Here is a 24586-nt window from a genome sequence, read left to right as displayed (position 1 = left end):
GTGTGTAGCCAAAACCCTGATGGTAAGAAGGATAAACTCCGATTGTGGCGAAATGTTTGTATTGTAATAACAGTAAAGTTGACGAAGCGTCGATGGCCAAGGGCCTGGATCGAAGAGCGTGGCTCTATGCAGTGGTGAAGCAGCGAGAGGATCGACTGCTCTGATACCAATGAAGCGAACAAAGTTCCTTCTACAGATTAATTACTCCAAAAGACTTGGAATATAAAGATATCCATGAGGATACAAATATTATATATTAAATGTATGAATAAGAATGATACAATGAGAATGAGAGACTTGTTTATATACCAAGTAGGTGTCTCTTCCTGGAGAGTCATGTCTCATTTAGACATGACTCTTCACCTAATTACTAATTAACTAATCATTATTTATGATTATTATCATTAAGTTCCTTCTACAGATTAATTACTCCAAAAGACTTGGAATATAAAGATATCCATGAGGATACAAATATTATATATTAAATGTATGAATAAGAATGATACAATGAGAATGAGAGACTTGTTTATATACCAAGTAGGTGTCTCTTCCTGGAGAGTCATGTCTCATTTAGACATGACTCTTCAACCTAATTACTAATTAACTAATCATTATTTATGATTATTATCATTTACATTATTTATATTATTTATATATTTTTTATTCGTAACAACGGCCTCTTCTCTAAGGAATATCCAAGGGCAGCGAGGGTCTAGGACAAGTACTTTCATGGGATTTGGTGCTTGTCAAGGTATTTGATGGCATGTTTTGGTGTGGATAGCCCTGCATTAGGGCATTGCTGCTAGGGCACACAATTAAGTCCTTTTTGGATTATTTCCTGTAAATGATAGGGCAGCGGATCAAGTATTTAGATGTGTTAAGGGAAGCAAGTTCTTTCTAAGGTCTTTGACCTTGTGACTTAATGCTAACGTATGACATATCAATTCTGCTGTAGCATCTCCCGTTGACTGTCAAATGATTCTACACAGCGATGAATTGACTTGATGAGTGGTACACCCTTTTATTATTGAAGTATCTCTTGACATGATATGATATATTCTTGTAAAACAGTAGTGCTGTAGTGACTCTCCATTGCATTGCCAATGTATTTTTTCTTCTTTTTATGACCTCCTGGCTAATCTTGCTCGGTATATATATATAGTTATATTTTGGTCCACGGCCATCAATTTTTGTCTCTGCAATATCAGCTTCCTTATTGCTTGAAGTTCTTGCTTGAACTTGTTTCCGCCAGAAGTAACTCATATGGAGTGCTTACCTTCACTCTGACAAAGGCTGTTATTATGTGTTTCAATCTTGTTTTTTTAGCACAAGAAAAAGCTTGTATTGCTTTCTATATCAGAATGAAACAAGCAGAGGTAAATTAGTAATGTCTTTTTGTAGGCATATTCTTGCCTAGAAGGAACCAAAAGGCCTTTTTAAGATCATAAAAATGTCTTGAAGAATTCTGGCATTTAGGCATATGGATTAGAAAGACTTTTTTAAATAGCATGAAATAACAACCAAAAAAGCTATTTGACACCTGAAAATATGATAAGCAAGCCCCAACCTGAGGCAGGACTCAAGTTCGATTATAAACTGGGATAGAATCTGCTCAGGGAGAAGAAATGTGACTGCTTCCTCCTCCACTCAAGCTATCCACAATTGCCTATACTGAGATTCCACAATCTTCTCGCTGAGGATGTCTGCTGCACCATTGTGTTCTCTGAAGATATGAGTGAAGAAGACATTAGGAAATTTTTTCTGTGTTGTAGCTCCAAAGATTCATCCATAAAACTTGGTCATGGGCCTGTGAAAGGTTCTCTGCCTCAGCTTTGTCTCACATCTGATGATTTTCAAACCAGAGGTCCAATGTTGAAAGTTTTGGCGAAAGCACTTGAAACCTTCCTTTTTGAAGCATTATTAAACATTTTGATAGGTTATGGAAATTTCATGTAGACTTATTCGGATAAAAGATCCATCGTAATATCTAAATCTTGGTTATGCAAAGTTTAATAAAGTGATTTGATTGCTAAAACTTACTTGTGGCCCCATTACCACTGATATATTACAAATCACTTCATAGCATTGAAGAACTCAGCTTTAGTGCCCTTGCTTCTATCCATTGTCATTTACATGTGCAGGCAGTAAACTGCTTTGGGTCATATGAAGGTATTGAAGGGGCTTCATAATAAACATTAATTGATGATGACATAGACATGTGGATGGTGGTAGCAAAGAGCTTGACACAGGAGCTCTTGCTGTCACTCACACCAGTAGCTATTTGTCATGCTTTGGGCCATGTGATTACAGATGTTTCAGATCTGATCTCCTTCATGTGCACTATCAAAGCACTGGAGCCTTTCTTCAACCCATCTGCTTCTCACCTTGTTCTTGAATTCATTCAGATGTTTTGTTGGTTGGAGTTCCATAGGCCTTTAGTGTCTGCTTGGATCCCAATGAAGAATTTGAAGAATATATGAAACAATTCATGGGAGAAGAGTGCATTGGTGATCAGAATGAGATGGCTCAGCTACCTGAGGGTATCACTGTACCTAATGATGAACTGCCTGTTCTATTGATCAAATGCCAGAACATGATTGTTTTTTCTGCGGCAATCATTCCTGAACTTCTGCAGTGGGATTGCTTATTAGAGTTGAGAAAAGAGAATTCTCTTTTGCAAGTAAAATGAACTGTATGTGTCAAAATATTTGAGGACAAATTTTTCTGAAGGTGCTGCTCTTGAGAGGACATTCTAAATTTGCGGACCTTTCTATTTTGTGCTATTGTGAATCGTGGAAAGCATTTCATGCTAATGTGCCAAACCAATGAAATCAACCTTCTGTGGTTGTAAAAGTTTTTGGTAAGAATTCCTTAAGAGTACAGATAGTTGTGGACAGGCTCTTCTCTACCTTTCCCAAGGGAACATTTTCTTAGATCAAAAGTAGTTCAGTAGTGTATATGTTGTAATGATATTTAATTTGGACCTTTGCAGACATACTAGTTGTTTTGGTCACAAATCAAATCATTGAGTTTATTGTGAAAAAAGTTGCTTCTGGACCGAGGGTTTATGTTGATTTGGGGTAGCATCGGATGTGCTCTAGCCATGAAAATTGGTGGAGAGGCTAAAGCACATGGGATCTCCAAGACCTAGAAATGGTTTGAGCAGATTCTAACCGGTTTGGGAGATATTAAAATAATTAATATTTTTAATGGAGTTCCTAAGTCTAAACTTAAGAAAAATAAAATATTAATAGGCATTAATATAAAACTGAGTTAGAAGGTTCTAAAAGTCATGGATCAAGCCAAATCTAATCTTAGCCGTTGATTAGAGATTTAATCTCGGCTGTTGATGGACCAATGAGAAAAGTATAAGAAGAGGCTTGAGGGTTAGTTGGAGAATACACCAGAGTGATCAGTCATTCATTTTGCTAGAGTGGGGTTGCTAAGCAAAGTTGAATCAATGATCAGCACCGAGGGGCAGTGAGTACGAGGCAGAGAGGTAGAGACGATACTGGGAGACCAGCGCAGAAGCAAAGAGAGCGAGAGCAGCGGCTAGTCCAGGGTACGCAGAGCCTAGAGAGACTGCGTCATCCGCGCAGAGGGTAGAGGGAGTGACACAGAGGCTCCCAGACGCTGTGCAATGCCTTAGAGGGCTAACGCAGAGGGTCCTAGGGCTGATGCAGGTCAGCAGGAGGCTGACGCAGTGGCCAGAAGGGCCAACGTTGAGCTTCAGTTGTGCTGAAGAGGGTTTCGTGGGACAGGTTTTCTGAATACTTGTTTCCGGATATAGAGGTATTGCTGCCGTGTATTTTTCTCTGTCGGGTGAGCCGGTTTAGGCACCCAGTTGTACTCAGATAGACTGCATAATAATATAATCCTCTGAATAGCTGCACCGGTTTTTCCACATTGGGTTTTTCCGGGGACATTGGTCAAAAAATAACGGTGTCACTTGTGTGCTTGTTTTCTTTCAGTTGATGATCTGTAGATGTTGATACTGTACTTGTGTTTATTTTTAGTATTTACATGGTAAATAACTTGTTAAGTAATTAAACAACTAGGAGAAATAAACCAGATAGTACAAGAAGAATTTCTAATGGGTTAGACTTGGAAATTCCAACAGTTTAAGTGTCAAGACGTGTGGAAGTCATCCAAAGTCTTTACCTTAGTAATTCACTTTAATTAAAAGAATTATTAAAGTGAAATTTCTTTTATTAAAATGAGTTTAATATCAATGAAATGTAAAGATTTTACACTAGCGCATTAAATGAATCTAGATCATTGATCTCGACTTAATGTCAACCATCAATCTCATTGAGAGATTAGGGTTATGGAGACATGTTAGCACTTATTTTTATGCCCTTAGAGCTGATATAAACTTTTAAAATCAGCAAACATATAGAAAAATCTGCCGTATGTGTCACTGACAAATCCTCTTTGTTTGGGCTGGTGCTTGCCAACCTCAAAGGGGTGTCCCTAATGATTTTGCCTACTGTTCTAACCTGTAAATCTGCAATAAAAGACTCGAAAAAACAGCAAGATGCGAGCAAGTAGTGGCCAAACAATTAGGTGAAACCACAATTTCAATATGTGGAATAGTCTTTCACAAATCAGCCCTTTACAGAGAAAAATAATGCAAGAAGAAAGCATATTTAAGTGGCAAACTGCCCAAATAAATCACTGGAAACCATTAATGATTTTCTGAATCAAACAAACCAGAGTGAGTGGATCAAAACAAAATTTTATTCTGCAAGAGCCAAAAAATTGGGTGCACAAAGACGATTTCACAAAACTTGTGACAATGATACCCAGAAACAAAGTTACCAAGAGCTAGAAAAGAGAGAAGAATAATGGAGAGAAGAAAGTGTGGCTGCTTGTTCTTTCTCAAGACAATTCGAGTTGGAAGGTTAGCATTCCACCTATTTAAATAACGATTTCCACTTTCAATTCATGCCAAAATGAGGAGAGGTCAAATTCTCCATTATTGGGCATTAGTTCGTATGGTTCGATTAACTGGGCTTTGACTAGAGAAAGAACAGAGTAAGTGACCATTTTTTTAGTGGAACTGAATTATTTTGGAGTTAGAATGAGATAAAAGTAACTTTGAGATAAATCTAGCAAATTCAACTTGAGTGTTTTTTTTTCACCTTTTTACCAATTCGACTTCTCCCTAGTTTCTCTCAAAAAATTTGACTTGCCTTAAATTTTTCCTCATTTTCCCTTTGCAACATTTGATTTAGCCATAATTTCACTCAAGGAGTTTGAATTACCTTAATTTTCTCCTCTTAATTTCATTAAATCCAATTACAAATTTACTATTTCAACAAAATAATCACAGATATGAAATAAATAATGCTTTCTAATCTGATTTGTAACAATAAATATTTTGGGGTTTTAACCAAATAAACAACATAAGAAAAAATACTCGAAACCAATCACATGCAGCAGAGAATAACACATATATACCTTGGAAACCCCAGTGTGGGGGAACTAGCAAATGTTGGGCTTTTTATTCAGCATCAGAAGAAATATGTTTACAATAGTCTTACAAGAATTTGCTTTGGAAAATACACATCAAATGATCTCGACCCTCTCTCTCACTCGGCCCTTGTACAACCCACACGCGTGGCCCAATAGATTAACTTTTGTGCACAAGGAAAGCTCGGCCTCACGACCCAAGAGAAAAGAGAAAACCTATCCTACTCGCTCTAAGAAACTCGACCTACTCCATTGAAGATAACTTGGCCTACTCGATCCAAGATAATTTGGCCTCTCTCTGTTGATCTCGCTTGCCTTGATCCCACTCTAGCTGGCACGATCTAGCTTTTTCTTGCTCTCGCTGCCAAATACCGCACTCCATTGAATCCCAACTTGTGCTTGTGCCAATCAATTGTGTCTCTCCTTTGGTTCAAACCTCCTATTTAAAAGTTTGAACTCTAATCTCAAGCGAAATCCCTAAGTATAATGGTTGAGATTAGACCTCACTTTATTGAGATCAATGTTCACGACTTAATATGTTGTTGACTTATTTTCCCTTTTATAAAAAGGTACCAAGCAATTAAATTAAATTGCCATATAAAGTTCTGACTTAGGAAATTCATTAATTAATTGCGATAGGAGATAATTGAGGTGTCCGCTGCATGTCATGGCCCCTGATCCATGTAGAATCACCTTACAAGCTGCAATCTCAACACTCCTCCTTAGCGAGAAAGGTGTTCTTCACAACACCCAACTTATCTATGAAGAATAGAAATTTGCCCTTTATCAAGGCTTTCGTCAAGATGTCAACTACCTGCTCATTTGTGGGAATGTAAACACGATAGGCTTTTGAAGTCTCATTGTACCCCACAAAGATACCTTTCTCTGTAGTAGGTTCCAACTTGGTCCTTTTCTCCTCGGGAACATGGCAATACACAAAGCACCCAAAGATGCGAATGTGCCCCAAATTTGGTTTCTTCCCTATAAACGCCTCCTCTAGTGTCAATTTTCCCAACACCTTGTGTGGGCTTCTGTTGCAAGCCTTTGCCCATAGAAACCATGGCAGATCTTGGTCATGGAGCATGGCCTTGGCCGCTCCAACAATAGCCCTGTTCTTCTGCTCTGCAACCCCATTCTGCTAAGGGTTGCATGAAACTGTCGATTCCTTCTTAATGCCTTATTGCGCACATTAAGTCCTCGAGGGCATTAGATGTGTACTTTTCTCCATTGTCCGACCTCAATGTCTTGATCTTTCTCCTTGGTCGTTCTCAACGAGGGCCTTGAACTCCTTGAATCTGTTGAAGACCTCCATATTTTTCATGAAATAGGTCCATGTCTTCCTGGAGAACTCGTCAATGAAGGTCACATAATACTGATACCCTCTCAAGGATATTGTTGACATGGTCACGCACACGTTTGAGTGTACTAGATTCAAAATCCCTTTAGACCTAGTGTCACTGCTTAGAAAATTGGTCTTAGCATATTACCCAGTGTGCAACCCTTGCACTCCTCATGTTGCTTGACCTTTAGTTCTGGCAGCCCCATCACTATCTCCCTGAACACATTAAACACTCCATGATGTTGTGCCATCCTCCTGTGCCGTAACTCTCCCAACCCTTTGCTACAACTCACCAATGCACACGCTAGCTCAAACTGTAATCGAAACAAGTTGCCCTTCTTGACCCCTATCACTTTCGTTGTCTTGGAGTTCCTTGACCGAATATACACTTGACCCTCGTCAAAGGTCACACTGTAACCCTTGTCCTCCAAGATAGCAACTGAGATCAGGGTCTTTGTCATACCCAGTGGAATGAACAAAGTTCATTCTTCAAGTTAAATACTTCAGAAGACTTGGAATATGTAGATCTCCATTGAGGATACAAGAATATTTATAAAATTTATGAATAAGAATGATGTTACAAATGAGAGTGAGTGCCCTGCTTATATACTAGGCAAGTGCCTTTTCATGGATAGTCATGTCCCATTTAGACATACCTCTTCAACACTAATTACTAATTAACTACTCATTATTACAATTATCATCATTATTTATATTTAATATATTTTATTCATAACAATGCCTTCTTCAAAAGAATTTGTCCTCAAAGGTTGTTGATTAAAAGGCTTGATCTCTTTTTTTGTCTTGAATGTCTTCTCGTCTCAAAACTATCATCTTCATTGATACAAGTTGATATGATCCTTGGAGTGATATATGAAATTGTCGCACGGAGAAAAGATCTGACCATCCTAAATTAATCTTTTGTGGAATCTTTCGATTACTAGAAACTTGTGATGAATCTCTATCACTGCACTGAATTGTGCGCACTTCAGTGTCCTTCTGAACATAAGTTTGTTGTTTTTGTTTTGAGAGATACAGATACGCAGACTAATTCGAATGTTTGCTCTTGTGATTCAGATGTAGATAAGGAGTTTGTCTTTCCCTTATCATGTGTGTGGCAAGATTTAGACTTACTTCAGGTTCTGATGTTGTCGAGTTGGTTACAAAATCTTCACCTGGGTTTTTCATTGTTTGAACTACAACTTTTGAGTACGTCCTTACTTCAGTTGGGTTTGGATTTGTTTGAATTGTGAGATTAATGAGATTTGTGTTTGTTTCCTTTTCTTCGACTTGGATTGTTACGTCTAAAGACTTTGATACTTCTTTTGTGAGTAATTCTTCTAACTTGTTTTTTAATGATTGCTTATCATCCTTAAGTTTCTTAATTTGAGTGAGTAGACTTTGATTATGGTTTCTGAGACGTAAGAGTTCTTTGGTTTCTAATTCATCAACCTTATTTTCAATGTCTTGACTTTTAAGATTCTCATCTTTTAGATCTCTGATTTGTTCCAATAACCTTTGGTTCAGGTTTTTGAAGCACAAATTTTCTTCCTTCTATGATAGAATCTCGTTGAATTTCTTTTCGACACATCCCTTTTCTTCTTCTAATTTTTTCTTTCGTTCTTTGGACTTGACCTTCACAAGTAATTTTTGGCTATGGTCCCTTAGAGAGAAATAGTACAAAATATGAATTCTGTAATTTTATATCAGCAGCAAGAAACCCTAGATCAACAAAGTCAAACTTGGTCAAACTAGTTGAAATTGACCTCTAAAATACTTGGTCAATTTCTAGTCAACTTGTCCTCGAACAACCTGAAGAAACAACCCTTGAACAAAAGTTCAGTCAATTTGCAGATTTCTAAAGTCAACTTGCAGCCCAAGCCGCACTTCTGGAAGGTCAACGCTGGTCAAATAGATGACCTATTGCCCTAGTGTCCTTCTTTTTGCGTCTTTCTTGCCCTAGGACGTCTTCCTTTCAGCCACACGTGAGAGAGAGAGAGAGAGGATCCTTTTATGCATAGGAGAGAGAGAGAGAGAAGATGGGTGAATTGAATTGTCCAAATGAGGAGAATGCTCCTTGTATTTATATGCAAACGTTGAGGTTGAATAGACATCACTGTTGGGCTTCTAAGCCTACATAAGTTTGCTGGCCGACCTTAACAATTTGTCCATAATAAAAATAAATTCATATCTCCATAAATACTTATCGGAATCGGCTGATCTTTAGATCAATCCTACACCTCTCAATGAGAGGAATCTATGAAAAATATCAGAAGCCATAAATAAGGTGATCCACATGGAGTTTGGCCCTAGTTGCCAATTTTAACACTCCCTCTCAACTAGGGAGAACTTCATCTGCAATTCGTCAAACCGTCGCTGCTATCCATCCATCAAATGCACTGTCATGTACAGCTTGACCCGACTATGCTCTGCTCTGCTCGAACTATGAAGAAGAAGAAATGATCGAGGATGTATCATACCATCCTCCACTGACCCGAAGTCAGTCTCAGAGTGTGAACCACTCTCACTGATCCCAGATCAGTATCATTGATCCCAAATCAATGGATGTCATCCTAGGGAGTACGGTAGGTACAACAATGTGTCCATCGATAGTACTACTATGGTCCCTATCCTCATTTCCCTGCTCATTGATCAGATGAGAGGTACTTCCCATGAGTCCCAAACTGCATGGGTAGGATGCCTCGACAGGAGAACTAATCATCCTGTCCACAGGAGAACGAATCATCTTGTCCAGTGGATGCCATGGAGAACTAATCATCCTGGCCTACAGGAGAACTAATCATCCTGCTCCACATTTGCCACAGAGAACGAATCATCCTAGCTCATAGGAGAACTAATCATCCTGTTCCACAGTCGCCATGGGGTGTCACAGGGGAAGGTTGAACCTTTACCTTGTACATAGTGCACCACCAGGGGATGGTGAGTCACCCTGTGGTTACATGTCGCTCCAAGAAGTACCCCACACCCCTCTAGAGCTCCCAGAGCTCAATACATCATACTCGACCCTCATAAGAGGGTCTCTGAATGACACCAAGTCGTTCTCGGAAAGTCAGGAATTTGACCTTTCTTAGGGGCTTTGTCAAAATGTTGGCGCCCTGTTCATCTGTACTGATATGTTGGAGCCTTATTGCTCCTCGCTGCACCATATCTCGAATATAGTGGTACCTGATATTGATATGCTTGGAACGATCATGAAATACGGGATTCTCTGATAAATGGATCCCGCTCTGGTTGTCACACAGAATCACGGTGGTATCCAATGTAAATCCAAACAGCTCACTGAAGAGCTTTCGCAACCAGACTGCCTCACAGGAGGCCATGCTAGCAGCAATGTACTCTGCCTCAGCAGTGCTCAAAGCCACTGACTTCTACTTCCTGCTCATCCAGGATATCGAGGCAGATCCCAAAGAGAAACAACACCCGAAAGTGCTCTTTCGGTCCACCACACTGCCTGCCCAATCAGCATTAGTATACCCAAGTAGTCTCACATCTCCGACAGTGTATCTCAACCCATGAGTGATTGTGCCACGAAGATATCTCAACAGATTCTTGGCACCAATCCAATGTGAGTGGTGAGGCTCAACCATATGTTGACTCAATGTGTTGACTGCAAAGCATATATCCGGACGGGAGTTCACCAAGAACATTAATGTTCTGACGAGTTGACGATACTCGGTAGCATTTCGTAAAATAGGTCCGGTAGCACTACCACTTAACTTCTTGAAGTCAAGCTCCATCGGCGTAGTTACGGGCTTGCAGTCCACCATGCGGAATCTCTCCAATATCTTCACCACATATTTTCCTTGAGATAGGAAAATCTCCCCTGGGTTTTGCCAAACTTCCAGTGCTAGGAAATAATGCATAAGTTCTAGGTCTTTCATCTCGAACTCAGAAGCCAGCTCCCTCTTACATTTGTGAATGAGAGGGTCTGCACCTGTTAGAAAGAGGTCGTCAACATATAGCACCAGTATGAGAGGCTTGTCATCTATAACCTTAAAGTAAAGGTTAGGGTCGGCTTCACTCCTAGTGAATCCCAACTTCATCAAGTAGCTATCGATCCTCTCATACCATGCTCGGGGTGCTTGCTTTAACCCATAGAGGGCCTTCTTCAACCTGCACACATGAGATTCTCGATCATAAATCTCAAATCCTTCGGGTTGCTCCACATAGACCTCCTCTTTGATCGAACCATGTAAGAACACAGTCTTGACATCCATCTGATGTAGGTTCCATCCTTGCGAAGCAGCAAGGGCTATGATCAAGTGGATGGTGTTATATCGGGAAACACGTGCAAATATCTCGTCATAGTTCATACATTCCTTCTGGGAGAAGCCACGAGCGACAAAACGAGCCTTATACTTTTCCGCACTTCCATCAACTGCATGCTTTATCTTGTAAAGCCATTTTGAAGTGACCACTGCTTTGTCCTAGGCAGTGTTGCACACATTGCGATAAAATCGCGATTAAATCGTAAAATCGCGATTTTTTAATTTCGCCGATTCAAAGCGCGATTTTTATCGAAAAAATCGCCCCCTTTTTTTTATAGCGATTTTTATCGAAAAAATCGCGATTTTTTCGATAAAATCGCGATTTTTTCACTTAAAATCGCGAGGGCGCGCGGCAGCGGGGTTTTATATGGAAAAAACGATTTTTTTTTAATTCATTCAGCAGTCCGCCGCGGAGGAGAAGGAGAAGAAGAGAGGGAGAGGGTTGCCGTCGGTTGTGGGAGCGAATCGAAGCGATTTTAGGAGGAATCCAAGCCAAGATCGCCAATTTGTCCAGGAGGAGGAGGTGACACCGCCTACCCGGGCTACCCGGGCTACCACTACCACCAGTAGAGGACGTGGTCTCCGTCCACCTCAGCCTCCTGTAGCTGCTACTACTAGTTCTTCAGCTTCTAGAGCACGTCAGACTCCACTGCCATTTCCACCACCACAGGCACCAGCTTCTACATCTAGAGGGAAAGAGAAAGTTGTGCCATTTTCTCGCAAGAGGGGCAGAGGAAATCAATAGGATTAGACTTTCATTTTATTGTATATGACATTATGACATGATGAGATACATTATCATATTTTTTGTTGATATTTTGAGGCTGAGTTGGACTTGGGACTCAGGACTTACTATTCAGGACATGATTCAATGTTATGTGTGATTTTAGCGCTAGAAATGATATTAAACATCTTATATATTAGTTTTTTTATCATATTTATGTGTCAATGTATTTATTTTATGTTGTAGATGGTTTAGATATTAAAAAAATTGAAAAAAATTGAAAAAAAATGAATATTTTTGTGCCAAACGATTTTTTCCCGCTTTTTTCCGATTTTTTCCCGATTTTAACGATTTTTTCCGCTTTTTTCCCGGCGCCGATTAAATCCCGATCGCGATGTGTGCAACACTGGTCCTAGGGTCTGGGGACCACATCCCAAACATCGTTTTTCATAATGGACTCATATTCCTCGGTCATAACATCCTTCCATACTTGATGCTTGACAGCATCTGTGAATGACGAAGGCTCATTTTGGATGATCGTGCTCATGATGGTCAGGTATCCCTGATACTTGTTCGGCTTCTTACTTTCACGGAAGGTTCCTCGGGGTGCAATGTGTCCTTCAGCATCATCAAGTGTCCCCCTAAGCCATGAAGGCCTCTTCCTAGAAGAAGAAGGCTCTTGCGGAGGAGGATCAATAGGATCCATAAGTTCTTCCACATCGGGCATCGTCTCATCTTCTTTTTCCTTTGGTTCCCTGATGTCAGCTTCTTTAGATCCCCATAAAGTAGGAAGATTGTCTACCTTGCTAAGAGCCATATCTTCGTCAAAGGCGGCATCATGACTAATCTCGACTTCCCTTTAACCAGCGACATAGATTCTATAGCCCTTAGTATTTTCGCTATAGCCCACAAAGATTCCTTTCTTTCCAGATGCACCCAACTTATTCCTTTTTTCTTTAGGCACATGAAAATATACAGGGCTTCCAAAAATTCTAAAATGAGATACGTCAGGTTTCTTACTGGTGAACATTTCTTCGGGAGTTTTGGAACCCAATGCTTGATGAGGGCATCGGTTTTGTACATATACGGCGGTATTTGCAGCGTCGGCCCATAGAAACTTCGGAAGTCTTTGATCATGGAGCATAGCATGGACAACTTCCACAATTGTACAATTCTTCCTTTCTGCCATACCATTTTGTTCAGGAGTATATGGCGTAGTAGTCTCCCTCTTAATGCCAACCTCTTTGCAAAAGTCATGAAACTCATTGGATTCATATTCAGTGCCATTATCAGTCCTTAAGATCTTGATCTTCTTTTCGGTTTGATTCTTGATCAAGGCTTTGAAGTGCCGAAACCAGGAGAACACTTCATCCTTCTTTTTCAAGAAGTATATCCAAGTCTTGCGAGAATAATCATTTGTAAAAGTGAGTTAATATAAATATCCTCCAAGGAGTTCACAGGCATCATACCGGATATGTTTGAGTGAACCAACTACAATATATCAGAGGTCTTGCTTTGGCTTGAGGGGAATGGTCTCCTTTTGAGCTTCCCTTTGGCACATCCTGGACATACACCTTCTTGCTCTAATCTGAACTCGGGCATCCCAGTCACCATTTTTCTTACATCGGGTAGAGCTTTTTAATGAAGGTGAGCAAACCTCCAATGCCATAGCTCAGATTGAAGAAATGTGTCACAAGACATGACACCCAGCGGACTTCCACCGACCTGATATAATGAATCAACTCGAAACCCAAGAGTAAAAGCATCTTTAAAGTTCTTTTTCCATGCACGTACCTTGCCATCGCTGAAGGCCACCTTGTAGCCTTTGTCTTCCATTGCTGAAATGGGCACCAGGTTCTTTTTGAGATGAGGTACATATAATACATATTGTAAGTGGATGGTATTACCCTGATTCAATTGAAAAGTGATATTCCCTATGCCTTTCACGGGATATTTTGAATTATCTCCAAGAACAATTTCTAGGTTGGTTTCCTTCTCTATTAGATTATAGAGAGCTTCTTTGTAACCAGTGAAGTGCCTTGAGGCACCACTATCAATAAGCCAATTTCCCTGTGAGTCCGGGGGAGCAGTAGTAGGTAGAGCTGATGGTAAATAATATTCGTCTTGCTTATTGTTAACAGTGTTAGATTCATACCTGGAATTTCTTGCCTTCTTGAATGAGTGTCATCTTCCTTGATTTCCGACACTTCTTTTACCTCTGCCATTTGACCTGCCATTCCTTTGATTGCCTTGAGAGGGATTTTGATCATCGTCCCGGTGTGAGTCCCTTTTATCAGGGCACTCCCTACCATAGTGACCCATTTTATTGCAATTGTAACATCATCTTTTTCTTCCACCCTTTGGTCCAACCTTTCCTTTGAATTTAGCCCCGGAATTGTTTCTTCTTTTAGTATGAGAAGAAAAGGCAGAGGGATGACCTTTAAGTATGGGCATTTCTTGCTCTTCCATCCTCGTTTCTTCTTGAATGCATCTAGCCATTAATTCCTCAAATCCAGGAATTACGTTATTGTTGAGAAGAGTAGTCCTGAATATATACCATTCAGATGGCAGTCCTCCAAGAGTTGTGAGTGTCATTTCCCTGTCAGGAATTACTTCCCCAATAGATAGGAGATCGTTCTTGATCTCGGTGATCCTTAAGAAATATGCTTGCATACTCTCATCTTTGCCCTTCTTAATTTCCTTCAGCTTATTTCTAAGAAACAAGACTTGATTTGCATCATTAATTTTAAATAAATTCACCAGTCTATCGTAGATTTCCTTGGAGGTGTTCAGCTTGGAAACATAGGCCACCAAGCGTTTGTCCATAGAGTCCCGAATGATCTTCCTTGTTTTGACTTCTCCCTTGGTCCATTTGTTCCTAGCAACAGCGGATGCATTTAATGGAGGCTCAACAGTCCCGTCTCTCACATGGTCCAACACTTCCTGCTCTTCTAATGTTAGATCGAGAGACATCTTCCATCTGTGATAGTCAAACTTCTCACGGAGTTTGTCTTTAGCAGGGAAGTGTGTTGAGGACCCCATGATTTCTTTTTAAGATAGCCTTGCCAACCTTCTCTTCGGTGATTGCTCTTGCTCTTGCTCTTGCTTGGGCTTTGTCTTCACCTCAACTCTGATACCATGTTAAATTATGGTATGTTCTATGCTTAGAGCAGTTTACTTATTTTTCTTCTTATTAGCCACAGATTAGCAATCACATATACATTAAGTAAAGTGCAGATAGAACATTAAATGATCAACAGAAAACAAGCCAAGACAAGAGACACAAGATGTGGCGGCTAGCCAGGGACAAACCCCAATGCGGGGAAACCATTTGATCAAATCTTCTTTTATCTTCAATAGTTCAGTAGAGAGAAATAGTACAAAATCTGAATTTTGTAATTTTATATCAGCAACAAGAAACCCTAGATCAGCAAAGTCAAACTTGGTCAAACTAGTTGAAATTGACCTCTAAAATACTTGGTCAATTTCCAGTCAACTTGTCCTCGAACAACCTGAAGAAACAACCCTTGAACAACCCCAAAAGTTTAGTCAATTTGTAGATTTCTGAAGTCAACGTGCAGCCCTAAACTAGGGCAGTCAGCACCGGTCAAACTAGAGGTCAGATCACCTTGATCTGCGTGCCAAAAATTGCGCCCTGCCTAAGAGAGGCAACCACACCCAATCCACACTTCTGGAACGTCAACGTTTGGTCAAAGAGATGACCTATTGCCCTAATGTCCTCCTTTCTGCGTCTTCCTTGCCCTAGGACGTCTTCCTTTCAGCCACACGTGTGAGAGAGAGATGATCCTTTTATGCATAGGAGAGAGAGAGAGAAGATGGGTGAATTGAATTGTCCAAATGAGGAGAATGCTCCTTGTATTTATATGCAAACGTTGAGGTTGAATGGACATGACTATTGGGCTTCTGAGCCTACATAAGTTTGCTGGCTGACCTTGACAATTTGTCCATAATCAAAATAAATTCATATCTCCATAAATACTTATCGGAATCGGATGGTCTTTAGATTAATCCTACACCTCTCGATGAGAGGAATCTAGGAAAAATATCAGAAGCCATAAATAAGGTGATCCACATGGAGTTTGGCCCTAGTTGCCAATTTTAACACTTATGCATTAAATAATTTTCCACATGTTGGATAACATAATTCATAATTTTTATGAATCCAAAGATATTCAATGCATGTTATACGAAACAAACATTTAATCCTAAATAATGATTGTTGTGTAGAACTCATCTTGACTGCTTCTTTTCTTCTTATATGAGCTTTGAGAATATACAAATATATTCTCTTTTTACTACCTTTATAATTCTCTTCAAATATCCACTTCTTAATTTATTTATTTTTATATTAATTTCCCTCCTCTTTTTTTGTTTTTTTAATTTTATTTTTATATTAAAGCTTCGAAAGTTATTCCTTCAAACCCCTTTTGAAATAAAATTTTGAATTAGAATTTATGCCCTTTTTTTCCAAGTAATCCCCTTTTACTGTTATAAAAATTTGGCTCTATTCCTTTTTTATATCTTTTTTTTGCATAGTGTTACTTGGGAGCGGGAGTAGGAGCGACCATTGTCAGAAGGTCCCAGTTTGGGAGCGAATCCGGGAGCGATTTTTAAAAAATATATATATTTTTTATATTTTTTAATTTTTGATACATATATGTCAACAAAAACATGTAGAATGATGAATTAGATATAAAAAAACATAAAAAAACATAGATTGATCATTGAACCATATCACATCAATCATCTAGATTCTAGAAATTATAATTTTCATCAACCATGTCCACAAGTTAGTAAAATACATATTACAACTGCAACATAATGAGTCTCGTGAATCATGATTCATCAAATTCAATCTTAAAGTTTCAACTTCAATCTTTCAAAATTGAAAATTCAATATATAACATTTATCATCATTGATCACCAAAGTTGTACTTGTAAGCTAAGTTTAACGGTTAACCATTACAAGAAGTAATATCTTAGATATTTCTAAGTCCTAACTTCTAACTGTTAACATGAAATGAAATGTTATAAAATGAAACATGAATAATGAAATGAAATGAAACAACTTTAGTCTTTCACGAAGCATCATATTCATAATTCACAATCATTACCAATGAGTTATAATTGCCAACTTCAAACTTCAAATTTTCATTGTCACAGTCATATATTGTTTACAAAAAATATCATTATGATATGAAAGAGTCAAGAGTCAAGGACTCAAAACTCAACAGTTATGAAAACTAAAGTCTAATAGAAACTAGAAAAGACAAGTAAACTGTAAATCTACATGTGGCCCTTGCCACGAGAATCTCCAGGAGTAGAAGCAGGTCGTGGTGGTCTTCTAGGAGTCTCCCGCACAGACCGACGACCAGAACTAGAACCTCCACGTGAGGGTGTAGATGGAGGTGGCGACAACAAAGGAACAAGACTTGGACCTCGAGCACTGCTATTGGATGGTGGAGGTGGAGGTGGCATGGCTGCTGCAGCAGCTGCAGCTGCTTCATCTTCATCCCTTATAAGTTCCTCTTCCAGTTCTTCAAGATGCACTATACCATCCTCCAAATTGTCATCCTCTAGGTGATTGTCCCAAATTCTATATGTGGGATCCTCATAAGCCCGATCACAGTAATGACTCAACAACCTCAAGTTGTAGTGCACATAAACCAAGCTTTCTGCTCGATTTTCATTGAGTTTGTTTCTTTTCACATTGTGTATGAAGCTATAGGTGCTCCAACACCTCTCTGCAGAAGAAGTATTCACAACCTGTGATAGAACTTTTTTTGCCAATTTTGGCAAAAGTCCATGGCCGCCATTTGTTTCCCACCATGTGAGAGCATCAAATCTGTCTCTATCTTCCATTGCATGGAAGCTACCAAACAAACCAGTGCCACTGAAGTATCTGCCTATTTCAAAGCGCACAGCTGCACATTCCTCCCTGTTAGGTTTCAACTTTTCCAATGTTTGCAAATATCCACTAGTTACCTCTGCATCTAAATGGGGTTTGGTCCTAATCCCACCCCCTGGTGCAGGTTGGCTTAACCAAGATAGAGTAGTATTTTGGCATAAGGATATACACCAAGCAATGTAGTGGAAGATTAAGTTTATTCCACCACACACACACAAAATCGTGAATCATTTTGTACAAGTCGGGATCTCTATTATGAACAATATCTTTTATTTGCCCCAACATGGTATCCATCTACTCATACACCTCGCCAATCACTGGTTTGTCTGTATCTGCAAACCGAATCATGTGATAAATGGGCTTGGTGAAATCCAACACTTGCCTCACACTTGTCCAAAACTGACCATCAAGAGCGACCTCCTCCACCAGTTCAAAACCTTCCCTGTCAGCTGCATTTGTAGCCCTTTCCTTTAATACCTGCCAATGTGGACTTGATACCATGCTAGCCAATGACTCTCTTACCTTCAAAAGGCGCCTGAAGGTGAGGTAATAGCTACCAAATTTGGTCTTTCCAATCTTCAACAACTCCAATCTCGAGTGACTGCGGAAAAGGCCATGTGTATTGCTATGATTTGTAATAAATTTTATCATTTGTTTGCCTTTCTTGTACAAATCACCAATCCATTGGTATTGTGCATTGTTGTTCTTGATAACATCATGCATCAGAAGGTTCAATGTGTGAACCAAACATCCAGACCAAAATATGTTGGGGTATTTATCCTCAATAATTGCTCCCGCTGCCTTACAATTAGGAGCATTATCAGTGATGACTTGGATGACATTGTATGGCCCAATACGGTCAATTGTTTCAAGTAGTGCTTCTGCAATGTTGATGTCGGTCCTGAACTTGTCTGAGTAATCATGTGCAGTTAGAAAGATGGCACCACTAACAGACACAGCAAGAACACTTATCAATGGCTTGCCTTTTACATTTGTCCATCCATCAGATACAATGGACACCCCATGGTCAGTCCAAGAACTTGTCATTCTATTCAAAGAATGTGATATTTTTGCTTTTTCATGATCAAGTCCAACGGTTCTTGCCTTGTCATACCTAGAGCTCTTGTATCCTTTAGGGGCATCAATTATGGTAGAAACCATTTCGTGCCAATAAGGTGAGCGAAGAACATTGAATGGTATCCCACATGCATAGAGAAACCTGTAAACCTTAGAATCCACATCATTCCTACACCCCTCATCAAGGAAATCTGATATGGTTCTACGCCTTAAACCTGATGACCCTGTGCCTCCATATCCACTGCCTTGGGAGGATGCTGAAGGAGTTCTTTGTGCTTGTGATTGTGAGCTTAGTTCAAAGAAGCCCCTTGATTTTTTTGATTTGTATTGGGCTTCCTCCTCTTCCCTTATGTATTTGGCTCTATCCGCTGCTGACACCGCTGGACAAGTTTTGATTCCTATTTGTTTGTCTCCATCCCATGGCCTTTTCCCGCAGAGGTGTTTTCTGGCACGGGTGTATGAACCTATGTAATCATTGTTGCAATGGCGGCAATGAAATTTAGTGGTTCCACCCCCTTTCCCTGCTTCAGGCCTGTTAACATATTTCCACAATGGGGTTTGGTCTTGTTTAGTTTTATGAGAGTCATGTTCACCCTTGTTCACCCTCCTTCAGCTCCTCCTCACCAGGGTTTTCATCAAATCCACTTTCTCCAGCTTCTTCATCCCCCTCTTCATTTTGGCCCCTCCGTTTCCTACTCTCCAGCACCATAATAACCATAAAAGGGACCAAGAAGAGGAAAATCCCAAGAAATATAGCTAGGTCCATGATGTTTGATATTTGTAGGGTTTTGAATCTGCAAATTAATTTAATTTATTTAGATTAATTAATTTAATAATTTTAATCTATTAATTTAATTTAGATACATAATTTTTTTACTAAATATAGTTAATAAACTAAATTAAACTACCTAAATTACTATCTAACTAAATTAAACTAACTAAATTACTAAGTTACTTACCTCTCTGCACGCTTGCTCCTCGCTTCTCGGCACTTGCTCCTCGCTCCTTTGCTCTTGCTCTCCTTGCTTTGGCTCTCATACAAGTGATAATGAACTCTTTGTTTGCCCCATTGGGCTTTTAAAACAATTTTTTTATTTTTTATTTATTTTTTTATTTTTTTTTTAAATTGGAAAAAATTTTCGCGTCCGTGGCTTTTTTCTGCTCGGATCGCTCCCGACGTCGAGCGATTCGCTCCCAAAGCGATTTTTTAACGTTCGGGAGCAATCGAGAGCATTCGCTCCCCAATCGCTCCCGAGCATTAAAATTCGCTCCGGGAGCGACGGGAGCGAACGCTCCTGATGTCACTCCCTAAATTGGCAGGGAGCGCAAATTTTTTTATCAGGAGCGCGCTCCCGCCCGGAGCGCGGATTGGGAGCGGGAGCGGGGGGGGGAGCGCTCCCCCGCAACACTATTTTTGCAATTTCTCTCTTTTTTTTCAAGTCTTTATCTATATATATATATATATATTTTTTTTTTTAATTATATATTGACTTCTTCCTCTTTTTTTAATAATTTTTCTAAGTGGCCAAAGGCTTAAATGGTGATTTGGAGAAACTCCAAATTCTGGTAGTGAAAAGCTTCAACGGCAACAATGTTGATGAATTTGATGGTCAAAGACTTGGATCGAAGAATGAGGCTCTTGTGCGGTGGTTGAGCGGCTAGAAGATCGAACAACTCTGATACCAAATGTAATGAACAAATTCCGTACTTCAAGTTAAATACTCCAAAAGACTTGGAATATGTAGATCTCCATTGAGGATACAAGAATATATATAAAATGTATGAATAAGAATGATGTTACAAATGAGAGTGAGGGACCTGTGTATGTACTAGGCAGATGCCTCTTCATGGAAAGTCATGTCCCATTTAGACATACCTCGTCAACACTAATTACTAATTAACTAATCATTATTACAATTATCATCATTATTTATATTTAATATATTTTATTCATAACACCTAGAACATACAACACGTCCTCCACAAACAAGGGTTTGTCGAACTTTCTTTGAAACTTGGTTGTGCCAATACTAGTTGGATGGTATTTTGGCATTGTCTCCAAGTTCTATATAGAAATCCAACTCCTCCTTCATATTGGTAAAATACTCTTTGACCCCTGTCATGTGGCAAGAAGCCCCACTGTCAATGTACCATATGCTAGTGGTAACTGAGCTCAAGAGATATGCAATGAGCGAAAACTCATTCTTGAACCGTGCTACAAACTTGTCCACCTCTGCGGTAGCAACAACCTGCTTCTTCTACTTGCCCTTCTTTTGTTTGGGCACTGGCTGGCGTAGTGACTAGCTGATGGCATGCAAAACATTTAACCTTGCTTGGATCTTTCTTCTTCCCATTCTTGGAAGAGGACCCCTCGCTTGGCCCTTTTTTGGCCTTTTGCTTACCCTTGCTTGCCAGAGCAAGGTTCTTCTCCTTCAAACCTCTTCTTTTGATCTCCTTGCTGACCACTTTCTTGGATCTCCTCTTGGACAAAATCATCCCAAAGCCTCACCCAGTTGGGCGGGTGATCCTGACCCATAATACACTTGAAAAGGACCTCCCAACGCTTCGAAAAACCATTCAAGGCTATACTCACTAGCTCCTCAGCAATCGTCTCTCCAACAGCAGCCAACTCTCTCCTGATCTGTGTCAGCCTGGACAGGTAAGATTGACATTTCCAAAAAACATGTTGCACTGACTTCTCCTTACCGTACACCGCATGTTGAACTAGTAATGCTAACTTTGTGCAACCTAGTCTTGACAGCTAATCCATGATGGAGCAATAACCAATCCTAAACTTCATGTTTAAAGAAGTCACAAGCCTTTCAAATGATTGACAAAGCCACAACCATCTCTCCACTGGATCTCCATGTCCTCGCCTTTTAGTAAAGCAGAGCCCTGTTTTAGAGGAGTGTCACACCAATCATAATTTCCTTTCATCTAATAGGTAGGTATAAATAAGACTTACTTTTCCATTTCCAATCCCTCTAAATAGGACCTGTCCCCTGCATCTGCATTTTATATGAACAACGGTTCAGAATCATTTGACAAAGATTTGCAAGAAAGACCTTGTCCACACCAGAATCATTTTGACATGGTCAAATGTCCTCGACATATACCATTGCTGAGAGTTTGAATTCCATAATTCTCTCCCATAAAAGGCCTTTTAAGCCAACATTCTACTGACATTCCTTGGAGAGAGCCCAAACTGATCCCTGGACAACTGCAATGTCCAGATTGCGCAGGAGGCTAGATCTCAAGCATCTTGGGGACTTAAGTTGCTCGTTGAGAAACCCAGAGACTGTCTAGAGTGGGTCTGATTTAGTTTCTTTTTAAAATAGAAATAACACCACCTTAGTCTTACTTGTGTTCACATCCATGCCCACCTGTGAACAAAAACTTTCCAATGTTTATAAATGTTCTTGTAGGCTGTGTTATGTAATGGCAGTCAAATTTATTTCATTTTTACAGATCGTGATTTCTTGTTACATGGTATCCAATGCATTGAATCATGTAAGTGATATGAGCAACTTGTACTGGCTGTTAGAACATTCTCCATAATTTCGCTACAATTTTAATTGAGTTGTATCTGACTACAAATCCACATCCCTTGATAAGGGGTTACAAATCAACGAGAAGCTTTATCAAGAAGTTTTCCATGGATTTTGGAAACATTTTTTCATCCCTGTTCACCAAGATTGAGTCAACAGTGTTTTGTAGGGTATCAGATCATGATGATGGTCATGACTTTAAGCCTCGGATGGCATGCTGAATTTTCATTTCCGGTTTAGTTCTCATGGATCACAATTTCAAAATTCATTTGATTTTTGAAATTTTCTCATATAAATAGTTGTACTGTTTCTATCAGCTTAGATCATCAGTTCAGGCCTATTTGCTGAATGGAGCTCAGTAATGAGTGTTAGTCTCCTGTCTCGAGGGCTCAGTCACCACATTTGGCAACTGTTTTAAGAAAATCAAATGTGTTAAAATTGGTTCTTAATCGGCTATGTAGACTCCTGGACTCCGTGAAAAAAATATTAAAATTAGTTTTATTGTTAAACTTGAAAAATACAAAATCAAGTCTATATGTATATGTATATATACCTTAAGTTTGAAGATACAATGAATTTTTAAGGTTATATGAATTCATAGTGAATTTTGCTTAATGCTATTTGCAAAACTTAATGGTGTAGTCTCATAACTTGTTTTCACTTCTGTAGAGTGTACAAACTCGGTAATCCCGGCATACATACCAATAATAGAAAAGCGCAAGGATATGCCATTCACAGAACATCACAAGTCCTGGCAACAGTTGAGAAGAGGTCGTTATGTTGAGTTCAACCTGGTAAGTTGTTCTTTGAACGGTTGCTTTTGGAAGCTCTGTGGGTGTCTGGGTTTCTGCTCGTTAGCGATCATCAGAAGATTATAGAAACATATTTTGTTGTTGGTGATAGCGGTTACTCACTGAGCACCGGTTTCTTTTAGAATAAGAAGCTAATGAATTTCTTTGGCCAGGTTTATGACCGGGGTACTACATTTGGACTCAAGACAGGAGGACGAATAGAGAGTATTTTGATGTCATTGCCTTTGACTGCGCGGTGGGAGTATGATCATGTATGTCTAACTTGCTAATCTTTATATGGCATCTACATTAATTTATTATACAAAAGTACATTTTTTCCTTAAATCTGATTCTTTGGGATATTCTTATTCTTGTATTAATATCTTGCAGCGACCAGTAGAAGGTAGCGAGGAATGGAAATTACTGGATGCCTGCATCAATCCAAAGGAGTGGCTGCAAGCTTGAACTTTATTTCATTCTTTGAGGCAAAGAATAGTTTTCTTTTTTTTGAATATTCAAATTCCCAACACAGGTAGGTGAGGGTTAGTTTTGTAGCTGGATTCAAAGGTATTATAAATACATCTTTAAGCTGATTGGGAGATCATTCTTCCTTTTGGCTCTTTGAAAGTTATCCAGTGAATCAACTGATAGTGTAACCCAAAAAGTAAATATTCACTACAAGTGACCATGTCGAGTTCCTTGGGCCACATTTATTCCTGTTATTCAGATTTATATATTCCAAATAAAAGATGTAGTTTCTATTGGGGAGCTAATCAGTGTTTCTCATTTTAGTGTGGGTTTTGGAATTTATTGTACATGGACATCATTGAGCCTGTTCATTCTAAGTCTTCTTTGACAAAAGGAATGGTTGATATCTATGTTGCATGGGGTTGCGTTCCTGCCTCAAAACCCCACATACCTGCTGATCCGTCGTTTCAGGGACTTTAGGGGACCATGCCCTCTTTCTGGGCAAAGTTTAGGGCACTTTTAATGGACCGACTCCACGGGCCTTTGATTTTTCAGGGACTCCGAGACATCCCTGTCATTCTGTCTTTCTGGTTAGGCTACAAATTGGCAAAATAAAATTTAAAAATGCCACTTGTAACATGACCCTGTTTGTATATGAAACTATTTCCAGCAGATAGCGAAGGTAGACTATCAGTGTTAAAATTACACCGCCCCCAAGTTGAATCCTCTGGCATGTTTCTTTAAGCTACTATGTGTTGATTTCGATGTGTACTGTTGACGTTGTCGTTTGTTATTGGGTATGCAACGGAATGTGCAAAATATGATGTTTTCTTTCTGGAACTGTTTGAAATTAGATGGATTATTTTCTGTCACCAGAACTTGGACTTATTCTTTCCCGTATTTGAATAAATTTCACATATGGGAACTAGTACAAAAACCTTGGGAA

At 39.4% G+C, this 24586-nt stretch overlaps 1 protein-coding gene across 2 annotated transcripts in view; it reads left to right on the top strand.

The window, feature by feature from the left end:
- LOC149245267 (oxygen-dependent coproporphyrinogen-III oxidase, chloroplastic-like) overlaps positions 1-23945 on the top strand; it is a 358638-nt gene extending 334693 nt beyond the window's left edge. For both annotated transcript variants that reach the window (XM_089457735.1, XM_089457734.1), the window contains exons 6-8: positions 23051-23175; positions 23346-23444; positions 23563-23945. In XM_089457735.1, the coding sequence (XP_089313861.1) occupies positions 23051-23175; positions 23346-23444; positions 23563-23637 (299 nt within the window). In that variant the 3' untranslated portion in view covers positions 23638-23945. The remainder of the gene's footprint in view (positions 1-23050; positions 23176-23345; positions 23445-23562) is intronic.
- The last annotated feature ends 641 nt before the right edge of the window (positions 23946-24586 follow it).

This window comes from Pinus tabuliformis, chromosome 7 (assembly GCF_031772625.1).
Source record: "Pinus tabuliformis cultivar Carrire ecotype Pingquan chromosome 7, CPIR1, whole genome shotgun sequence".
Taxonomy (NCBI): domain Eukaryota; kingdom Viridiplantae; phylum Streptophyta; class Pinopsida; order Pinales; family Pinaceae; genus Pinus; species Pinus tabuliformis.
Note: the sequence above shows the minus strand (reverse complement) of the source record. Positions and strands in the feature narration are given on the sequence as shown.